Consider the following 11,071-nt stretch of genomic DNA (forward strand, 5'->3'; position numbering starts at 1 on the left):
CAGCCGCTCACACCCTTTCCCTTCTCCTCCCCACTGGCGAGGGCAGTGCAGCAGGACAGGGAGTGGAGACGCAGCAGTTAGAACCTGTGACCTGGGAGCTGCCACAGCGATGGAGCCCAGTGACCCACAGGGGAAAAGGGTCGCCATTGTCGGCGGTGGTCTGGTAGGAAATGCAATTTGGCTGCTGTGTGATTGCGTTTGCCAGGGAGCCGGAGCTGTAAAAGCATTGCTTGGATGTGGGGTGAATGTTTTTCTTAAAATCATTCCTCCTTCAGATGATGGGGTGTTATGGAGGAGTTGGTTAAGTTCCCACTGTGGGAGGCAGTGAGGCTCATTTGAGCAGCTAGGACTTTGTAGGAGGAGGACGGCTCTTTCCCTCGAGGGAAAGCTTTGCTGCTGACATATCAGAGACGCAATGCGTGTCTGTGGTTGGCACTTGCCTCTAACGGTGTGCGCAAATAAATCCTGCTGCTGAGAGTCCTTTTCTCAGAGGAAGGGGTTTGGGAGGTCAAGCAATGGTGCCCAGGTACACTAAATAACAGTCCTCATTTGGGCTGTCAGATCCTCCTGCCCCTCAGCTGTTTCTGGCTTTAACCAAGTCACTAATATGAAATGATTCGTGACGACTGTGACTTGGTAGACACCAGGCTAAGAGGAAATGCCTTCCTCTGCCCACTTTTGTCTGAGAATGGTTTTCCTCCATTGTTACCTGCAGAGTGTCTGACTCTAAAGGACAGCATGGAGCATTGCAGCATCTAAATCTCTCTTTTGGTTTTTTGGCCATTAGCTTCTTGGCCCCTGTGCTGCTGGAAAAGAGAGATGACATAAGAGTCTGTAGTTCTGACAGCAATTGGATGGAAATTAAACAAGAAAAAGACAGCCATCCATTTAAATAACAAGAAGGACATATGTGTGCTGTCCTTTTTAAGGTAACATCTTGCTTTTGCACAGGTCTAGCTTCCCCCACTGTGTTCCCAACGGAAAGCTGCAGCATCCTGAATTCTATTGAGGAAAGTATAGTCTGGAGAGGAGCAGGGAGCTTGCCTGTACCAGCTCCTGTTGTCTCTGGCTGAAGGGCTTAGCCCGGCTGCAATTAATCACTGCATGTAAACAAGCCCTGAACTTGGTATGACTTTGTATGATGAGTTTTGATGGGTGACACTTGTCTTGGGGGCTCTGCAGGCACATCTGGGGTAAAAGAGGACTTCTCTTCAGGAAGAAGTCTTCTAAGGTTCTTGATCAAAGGGTCTTCCTATATATATGCTGAGCTGTGTTCCCTGACTGCTGCTTTCCCTTGACGCATCTCAGTAGTGATCTGTGATATAGCTGCTAGTGAAACTTTTTATCCACCATTCCTGATCCTTCTCTTGTAGGTGGGTGCATTAAATGCCTGTTTCTTTGCTAGACGAGGTTTCCATGTTGACGTTTATGAAGCCAGAGAAGGTAAGTTCAGCCTGATCATTACTGCTTTATTAATGTTTCTGTCCCTGTATTGATAACAGTTCTTGAAGAAGCAAAAGAAGAACTGTGTGAGCTCACTGAAACTGCAGAAGAAAAATGAAATCTGAAAGTGTGGTACTTTGGGGATGTTCTTTTCACTCTTCCCTTTAGCTCCTGTGGTGGGGAGGAGCATTTATCTGAAATACGTTGTCTTGTGTGAACCCACCCTTCAGCTACTAAAACCCTTTTTTACATTCTTGACTTAAATATTGATTGAAATCCTCACCTTTGAAAAATGGTCTCTGCATGAAGAATTATAGCACAGTGCTGTTGAACCAAGCTGGGTCAGAAGTTTGGAAGCTACAGCTGTTGTTAATGCTGCAGCATCTCTGTTAGGGTTAAAAACATCCACTTGACTTGTAACCACTGACATCGGTGGTGAGGAGGGCTGGTGGTGAGAGGAGCAGAAGGAGAGATGGAATGCTTTCAGGAAGTCTCCAGCTCCACAGGACACCACAACAGAGAAATGATGATTCGAAGCCCAGGTGCCAGCTGAAAGGGAGAGAAATCATTTGCCTCCAATGTCTATCAGCTGACAGACAAATAAAACCTGGGCAGAAACGGCAAGCCAAGCAGCAGATGAGAATGACACCATGGAAGCTGACACTCAACTTGAATGTGCAGTGAAGGGAAGAGGAAGCCCCATCTGACATGTGGTCTCTGTGGTACCTGCTCCCACTCAGGCAGATGTTGGGATGGGCAGTTCTGCTGCACAGCTCCTGGCTGGGCCCGTCCCGAGTCCTGCACACAGCTCTGGGTCCCTGCCGCAGAAACGGGGGGGTCACAGCAGCCAGCCCCAAGCAATGCCAGCAGGCTGCAGGCTCAGAGCAAGAGCAGACGGCTTCTCACTGTGGTTTAACTGTTAAACTCTTTGCTGGATGTTGTATATGCTACAACTTTCACACGTTCAAAAAGCCTCTGGTTGCTCTTACCTGTCTTCTGAGTTGGATGGATTTTACTGCTCTGCCCCAGTTTTTGGCCCATTGCTCATGCTGAGATGCAAGCCTGAAAGCTATTGGGATGAGGTTCTGCCACAGGCACTGGCCAGACAACCCAGGAAGCCTGAGTGAGGCCATTCAGAGGAGGAACACGCCAGTGCCGAGACACTTCTATCTGAACAGCAATTGGGAAGGTGACCTGCCAGTGTCCCAAAAAGCATCAGTCTGTGGGTCCCAGCAGAAGCGTCAGGCATTCATCGCTCAGCTCTCTCCACTTAGAGGGGAAATGGCTCTTAGTGATAATGTGCCCTCCAGCACTGTGGGGAGCTGTCAGGATCCGGCGTTCCCTCTGCAGCACTTGGCTGCTGCTGCTTCTTCCAGAGGTAGCATGGAGGAAGCAGCCCTCAAAGCTGCTCAGCCACCTTCCTGACATCTGAACATGCCTTTTGATACCTGTCCTCTCTGCACGCAGAGCAGGGGGTCGGGACCTCCCCACTGCCCTGCCTGCTATCACTGCAGGGATTTCAGGAGATGCCGCCCACACCAGACTGTGATATTGGTGTCTCCATAACCAACTGCTCTTTCCACACAGATATCCGGGTGGCCAGCTTTACCCGTGGCAGAAGCATTAACTTGGCCCTGTCCCACAGAGGACGCCAAGCCCTCCGAGCCGTGGGGATGGAAGAGCAGGTACCCTGGCAGCTTCTGTGGGTGGTGGGCTCTCTGTGGTTAAAAAGCTGTTGACTTCAGCCAGTGATGGACGGGCTCTCTTCTGCTCCCCAAGCACATAGGGTCCACTGAAGGGGTAGCTCTGCTTTCGTGAGGGTGGAGGTAGACCTCTCCCATTGCATGCCCGCAGCGAGGCTCTCCACTGTTTCATGGCACAGCTGCCAACGGGGATCACCCCAGCCTGGGGGCAGCACCCAACCCTGGGCAGCTGGGCCCTGCTCGCGGCAGAGGGTGCTTCCCTGGGAGACCAACACTTAGACACCACCCTCCAGTTTGCCTCCACGCTGTGTTCTCCTCCCTCCTGGATGGTGAGGGCAAATTGGGCAGGAGTAGGTGGACTCCCAAAAGAGCTGAGTACCAGCAGGATGCAATAAAAGTGGCCGGTTTCCCCACTGACATGCCTGGATTTGTATTTTCCCACAAAACCCTGAGCTTTGGGCTGACCCCTGAAATCTGTGCACACCGACTTCTGCACAGCACAGCTGGCTCAGAGCCCAGCACTCCTCTGCAGGGTGCTCGCTACCGTTTAACATCCAGCTGTTGGCAGTGGTGGGATCTCCTGGCCCCCGGCTCCCTGCAGAAGAGCCCAGGCTTCAACAGCTCATATCCCAGCACCAGGATGTAATTTGGCTGTCATCCCCTGCCCTGTCCAGCACCCTGGGACTTTTCATGTCGCTTCTACCCAAAAATAATTTCCCCCTGATTTTTATGAGAATGAGCTTCTAAGTAAAATGTAGTGACTTGGCATTGAGAGCCCTGTAAAGTTTTCACCAGTAACTTGGATAACCACATGAAAATGTGTGAGCAGAGACCATCCCATTCTGCCTGGAGCACGGTGCGTGGTGGGGATGGTGCTTGGTAACTTGTCCCTTCCCCTCAGCAAATCAGTTTTGGCCAGAAGGCTGGGTTGTGTTCCCTTCCATTTCAGATTGTGTCCAAAGGCATTCCCATGCAGGCAAGGAGGATACATACACCTTCAGGGAAGAAGTACTCCATCCCCTATGGGAAGAAGAATCAGGTACTGGTGTCATGCTGCCACCGTGAAGATGCTTCGCAGAGCACGAGGGGTCTTTGAAGGCGTTTATAGCTGTGTGTGATGGACAGCCTGGGGCTCGTGCTCTTAGAAAGGATGCTGTGAGCAGGAAGGGGATTGCATGACCCCTGGTTTCAGCAGGGCTGTTTGGAGAGGGTGGTGTTTCTCATCTGGCCATGCAGAGCATCCTTCAGCAATGCCTCCTGAACCCCGTGTTTGTTTGCCTTGCAGTACATTCTCTCTGTGGACAGAGCAAACTTAAACAGAGAGCTGCTAACAGGTAGGTTGCCAGGTCTATTTGCAAACACTTTTACACCCTGTTCACCGAGGATTTAGGGTTTGCCCCATGAACTTTGGGCCCAGGCTGTCTTTGCCTGTGAGTTCTGCATAACCTGGCTCTCAGAAAGTGCAAATGTGAACTAGGTGTGTTTTTAAGAAGAAAATCTGTGCTGTTTTCCTGCTGCTTGTCTGATACAAAGGGATATTCAAACAAGTCCCCCCGAGGCTCTTCTGCACATGCAGCTCTTCCGCATTTGCCCTCAAGTGGGATCTGCCTCCACTCCCTGGCTCCTGGCACCAGTGTCTGCTCCCAGAACTTCACCAGCCAAAGCAGGAGATAGATATCTCCTCAGCCTTGCCACAGTTCGTGGCATTTTCCACAACCTCTGCTTGTACAGAGACAAATAGAAATTGGAGAACTGCGGCAAAGTATGTAATCAGGCCAGGCCAAATTTCCCCAAATTTCCCATTGACTACAGGCACATCATCCCATCCTGAAATACAATGTAGTGACAGTGGAAACAGATCAAAGACTCATGTCATTGCGGGGAGGGAAGAAATCTTTGCAGGATTCCTCTCACTTTTTAAATAGTATTCAGCAGAGTTGACCAAATGCAGTCCTAGCGTGCCCGGCCTGCCACCCATCACTCAACACAGCAATCTTATTTGCTTTAATGGCAAAAGTCCCTATAATTTAGGGATCCCTTGGAAATATTTTCAGGGTCACAGTACAAGCCTCTATATTTAGTTGTCTTTTCACAGCTGCTGAGAAGTACTCCAACACTAAACTGTACTTTGGACACAAGCTCCTGGGGTGCAACGCAGAGTTGGGGAAGTTAACCATACAAAGGTAGTCCCTGCGCAAGCCCGGGATCAAGTGCTGTGTTCAGTTAGTTTCTGCTTAATCATTCATAAAACCTCAAACAATTGAGCAATCTCAGTTTGAAACTAGCATGTTATTCCTGAGCGGGCAAAACTTGGTGTCAGCTTTGGAAAGGAGACACATCAAAGCAGGATTCATGGGGAGGCTAAAAAACGTTTAAGCAACTCGCTAACCCCCCAGCAGCCTGGCAGCAGGCTAGACACATGCTTGATGTCCTGTGCAGGGAATAAATGTGCCAGTTTCCACAGCACTGGTTTTCAGGGGCAGATTGCTCATCAGGGAGGGAAGCTAATGACCTTGTTTCATAGTTGTGTTAAGTTCTGGTCATGCACCCTGTCCACCTGGGGATGCAGGCTCTATGAAATAGCAGCATTATCCCAACAGCGCCTATTGCATTCTTGGGCAGATCTGGCAGAGTTATGCTTTTGGTAACCTACAGGATAATTACTTATCCTAACACTGAGCTTCCTAGTCAGTGAAAGCCAATCTTCCCTCACCCTAGAAGATTAATAACATTTGGAGGTGTCCCCGGCATTTTGCAAAAGGCAGAACCACTGTGTGCAGCGGTGCACAGCTGGCCTGGAGTTACAGCAGGATTGATCCAGGAGACTCTCTTGCTTTCAGGTCTGACCAGCGGCCCTTGGAATTCATCTACGATCTCATCGTGGGATGCGATGGAGCCTTCTCAACAGTCAGAAAGCAGTTCATGAGGCAAACGCGCTTTAACTACAGTCATGAGTACATTCCTCATGGCTATATGGAGCTGACCATCCCTCCCAAGGACGGAGACGTAAGTGTGCCTCTCCCAGGGGCTGCTACCCACCCTTGCAGATGGGACATCCTGCTCCCCTCTCATGGCGGCTCTGCTACAGCAGCTCTAGAGAAGCTACTTTCTTGCCTGGGGCTCAGCCAAGGGATTAAAACTTTCCTAGGAGAAGGCAGGCATCTCTTCCTCTTCCAGTGGTGGGGCCAATGTCTTGGTACCTGGCTGTAAAAATCCTGGAGAGCCTGCCCCAGAACAGCAGGATTAACTCTAGCTCTGAGAGGTCCTGGGGATTCAGGGACTTGTCTGTGAGGACATCAGCAATTGCAAACCAGCAGATTTTTGCCCATCTTTCCTACCCTTTCCTCTTGCCCTTGCTCTGTGTCTCCCTGAAGCATCAGGTACCAGAATGGGGCCCTGTGGTCATTGTGACTTCTCATGGGACAAAGGATGGGAACTGGTGTGCTGGCGTGGAGGGGAACCAGAGGCTGGGCTAGGGAAGCTAAGCAGGGCAGGTCAGGGACACAAGGCAATTTTCCTTCTCTTTCAGTTTGCCATGGAACCAAACTACCTCCATATCTGGCCGAGAAACACCTTCATGATGATTGCACTGCCCAACATGGTGATAACCAATGTCCATGCTCCTTTGGGGCATGGGATGGAGCTTGTGGGGACGAACTGGCTGTAGTGGCAGGCATGTGGCAGGGACTGGGAGGGCCAACAGGGTGCCAGGAGGTACCCCCAGCCTGTGCCAGGCATCCCGCAGCCGGGGAGGGTGTGCAGGACAGGACCCCCAGAGCCAGCCCTGCCCCACACCACTGAGCAGGTACCTGTGCCACCTCTCTCTGCCCATGCATCCGAGCCCACGTGAACCCCCTGAAAACCAGCTCTCTGCAGCTGGATGTTATAAAGCAGATACAGGAGTACCAGGGCAGCGTGCCAGACCCATGCTGGCAGATCACACACTGCCTGTTTCTGCCTCCCCCCTGCCTGCCCCCAGCATGTGCAAGCCCACCATGGGAAATGGGGTGGCTGGGTGCTCGTCCCCGCTGCGCAGGTGGGTTGCTGCGATTGACGGGTGACAGGCTGGGCGCTGAGCTGCTGCTCCAGGTGTCAGGTGCTCTCTGTGGCCTCTGGGCTTCTTTCTGACCTTCCTCCCCGGCTGGCAGGACAAGTCCTTCACCTGCACGCTCTTCATGCCCTTTGAGGAATTTGAGAAGCTCACAACAGGCGAGCAAGTGCTGGGTTTTTTCCAGACCTACTTCCCAGATGCCATCCCCCTCATCGGAGAGTAAGTGTTCCCATTTCCCCTTCTTGCTCATCAACACAGTGCCATGAAGCCAGGGGATGCATCCCCACCCAGCCTTGGGGTCCCAGTGACAGAGATTCCGCTGAAGCTGGCGGCCCAAGGGGTTGTGAATGCTGTTGGGGTGTATCCCCATGGCCTGTAGGTCTGAAGGAGGGGGAGCGAACAGACCGGGGTCCGCATTGCGTCCACGCTGGAATAGCAGGCTCAGCAGCAGGATGCAGCCCCATCCTGTGGCAGTTTCTGATGGAGTCACACTGAAGCACTGCTCTGTCCCTTGGAGGCACAGCCCAGGCCCTGCCATTGCAGGAGCGAAGAGCAGATCAACTCCTGCCAGTTTTGTATTGCTGTTAAAGGTTTTGAACTCAAGGGAGGGATTAGCTGTTCATAAGCTGTGGGTTTTTGACATTAGAGGTGGGTGAGCAAAGTGAGTCTACTAGAGCGAAGGTAAGGGTTGCACACTGAAACCAGCAGCATGAAGGTGGTCCCGCTGTTCAGATAGCTGGGTTGCACAAATGTTGAGATTTTAGCTAACAGACTGAGAAAAGCTGGGCTTGGCAAAAACAAAAACGACCCCAAAAGCCCACTGTCCTGACTAAACAAAGTCTGGCACTTATTGATTGTACGGCTAAAACAAATATCAGAGCTGTGAGACGCAAGAACAGGCAGTTCCCAGTGGCGTGCTGCTCCCCAGGCAGTGGGGACCCTCTCACTGCTGGGCAAAGAGCACAAGGAAGGGCAGCAGCACCGGAGCCAGAGCATCCTGCTGCTCCTGGGGGCCCCAGTGGGAGCAGGGACCAGGACCAGCCTTTCCAGCACACGTCCTGATGGCTGTGGCTCTGTTCAGTGTGTCCTCATTTTCCTGTAAAGAGGAAAGTTCCAGCCAGTGGGAGCTCCAGCCCATGCTATTAATGCTTCTGCTTTGCAACATAGTTATCTGTTACGGGCTTTTTTGGGCTGAGGAAGGGTCTCCGCTGCGTTAGGCAGTTCCTTTCCTCTTAAAGGAGAGTGTATCACAGGGCTTCATATAAACTTAGGTATCCTCCGGTATAGCCTTCCTACAGTGACTGACATCTACCACTGCTTGTGGTAAGAGGACTGAGATGTTGATTACACTCTTACTCACGGTCAGGTTGTGTGCAGAGCTTAAAACCTGCAGACAAAATATTTGGTCCATAGGCACAAGTTAATGAAATAGGTTTGCTGGCTTCCACGTTTTTACCAGCACAAATAGCCTAGTGAATAGGCTTGGGTTTTGCATCCCAATGCTGACAGTGCCCGTGGCCCTGTCTTCCTGAGCTTGGACATGGCATGACTTGCTCTTCTTGTCTCTTGTGGTCCCACAAGTAAAGTATTTGTTGTTTTGCCTGAAGGCGAGAGCTGAAGCACGATTACTTTTTGCTGCCAGCCCAGGCCATGATATCTGTGAAGTGCTCTTCCTACCACCTTGCTTCCCGATGTGTGCTGATGGGAGATGCCGCACATGCTGTTGTGCCCTTCTATGGACAGGGCATGAATGCAGTAAGTTCATGGCTGGCCCTGGGCTATGTCAGTTGGGTCCCCACTCTTTTCACCCAGAAATGCCTGGGTTTAGAGTGTAGCTCCATAGAGTTCATGGGCTGGCCTGTCCCACAGCCTGATGTCCTCAGCATTGGCAGGTGTTGGAACTCCCCTCCAGCACCTGGCTGCTCAGTAGGACCTGGCTGTCCTGTGGGGAGGAGAGGGGATGAGGCCAGTGGTGCTGCATTCCCATGGGGCAGAGGACTGCGTGGGAGGGGGGTCCAGCACACCAGGCCCAGGCTGCTGGGAAAGGTAAGCCCCTGGATCTCTCTGCGAGACCCCTGGCAGAGTGGCCTGGAGTAAGACTCCTGCTCTGAAGCTGTGGTCAGTGGGACACTGCGCATGCAAACAGCTACACTAGCTAAGCATCCGTGAGGGCACTTCTCATGAACACATGGTTCCTTCTGCCTATTTACCCTCTAATTTTCCTCCCAGGGCTTTGAGGATTGTCTGGTCTTTGATGAATTAATGGACCAGTTCCACAATGACCTTGGTGAGTGAGCTGGCCAGGGAGGATCCCTCTGCAGCTGAAGGCAGCTGGATACCCTGCTGGGGAGCTGCCCGTGAGCTGCCACTTTATTCTCCCAGGTGCCTGCCTCCTTGAATTCTCCAGGCTGAGGGTGCCAGATGACCACGCAATCTCAGATTTAGCCATGTACAACTACATAGAGGTAGGCGAGCCGCACAGAGACTTGTGGTCCCATGGGGCATGCACACAGCAGCACCTTGTTAGGATGCACACAGTGGGCAGGGTCTCTGGCAAGACTCTGGTTGGGCTCTCATTCCAGCAGACTTAGGCTAAAGAGCTCCTTGGGAATGCTGCTGGGGCTAGGGAGGCTCTGCTCCCTGCAGTGACCCCCAGGACAGGCAGTGGGACAGCTAGCGAAATGCAGGGGGCTCTGCCAAGACACCCTGCAAAGGGGTGATGGTTGCCCTGTTGCAGATGCGCAAGCACGTGAACTCAACGTGGTTCATTTTCCGGAAGCACGTAGACAACTTCCTCCACATCCTCATGCCTTCCACCATTGTCCCGCTGTACACCATGGTAAGGCCAGCACCTCGGTCCCTGCTGCCTGAGCTAGCTCCTCCTGGCTGACCTTGAGGTGGTGACATGCTCCTGCAACCCTCCTAGGTGACCTTCACCAGAATTCGCTACCATGAGGCACTTCAGCGCTGGAAATGGCAGAAAAAGGTTGGTCGGTGGTGGTGCCCATCCTCCCCATGCCATGAGCCTCGTGAGCTCCACATCCTGCACGCTGGCACTGCTCAGCTGCAGGGGGGGAGCTTTGGTGGTGGGATATTGCCAGGTGGGTGCAGGTGTGAAGACTTTGCTTGGTGCTGCAGCGTAGGAACAAACCTCTGATGACACTGGGGTTTCTCTTTGCACTTGCAGATAATTAATCGAGGGCTTTTTGTCATGGGGGCAGCAGGACTGTGTGGCACCTACCTGCTCATAAAGCGGGTGGCACGGAACTTGGACGTCTGCCTGGGAAACTTGTGGGGCTGGTCCCATTATCTCAAGAATATTGGAAATTTTCCCTTTGGCGCACAAGTGGCTTAAATGTAAGGGGAGCTCCTGGTTGTAATAAAAGTGAAGGCATGGGCTGTTGCCTCAGCTGAGTGATCTTGACTCTCTTGGGATGTGGCCTGGCAGGTCCTGCAGCTCCTCTCCTGGGAGCAGTGGTGGTCCCTCTCCCCGGGTAAGAGGAGCCCATTGGGGCACAGAGTGCCCAGAGAGCCCCTGCAGTGGCTCAGGTGTATCTCTGCCTCATCTCAGCAGCCTTGTCTCGAGTGATGCAGTGTGTCATGGGCTGGGTGCGGGTTTTGTGTGCAGTAATGGGGGGAGCGCGTGCCCTCCCAGCCAGCAGGATGGCCACTTGAACCGGTTGGGGTGTCCCAGCCCATACTGCTGACTTCTGCTCTTACCAAAATCAAGTCAACATCTTCACTTGAAAATCGGCCGGTTTCCTCCTCACCCCAAGTCAAAAAAAATATGGTTCAGTTATTCTTGGTGGAAATGAAACAACTTTAAGAAAGGATGTCCTGGGGCAGTGCTTAAAGCCTGGAGAAACGGCCATGC

At 52.3% G+C, this 11,071-nt stretch overlaps 1 protein-coding gene across 1 annotated transcript; it reads left to right on the top strand.

Annotated features, from left to right (window-relative positions):
• The first annotated feature begins 21 nt into the window (after positions 1 to 21).
• Positions 22 to 10,606, top strand: KMO (kynurenine 3-monooxygenase). The gene is made up of 15 exons (XM_052793700.1): positions 22 to 163; positions 1,374 to 1,443; positions 3,031 to 3,128; positions 4,096 to 4,185; positions 4,432 to 4,480; positions 5,242 to 5,329; positions 5,987 to 6,152; positions 6,676 to 6,747; positions 7,295 to 7,416; positions 8,805 to 8,952; positions 9,427 to 9,484; positions 9,580 to 9,662; positions 9,935 to 10,036; positions 10,124 to 10,183; positions 10,385 to 10,606. The coding sequence occupies exons 1-15, from the start codon at positions 110 to 112 to the stop codon at positions 10,550 to 10,552; spliced, it is 1,428 nt and encodes a 475-aa protein (XP_052649660.1). The 5' UTR covers positions 22 to 109; the 3' UTR covers positions 10,553 to 10,606.
• Positions 10,607 to 11,071: the final 465 nt, after the last annotated feature.

Source organism: Harpia harpyja, chromosome 7 (genome assembly GCF_026419915.1).
Source record: "Harpia harpyja isolate bHarHar1 chromosome 7, bHarHar1 primary haplotype, whole genome shotgun sequence".
Classification (NCBI taxonomy): Eukaryota; Metazoa; Chordata; class Aves; order Accipitriformes; family Accipitridae; genus Harpia; species Harpia harpyja.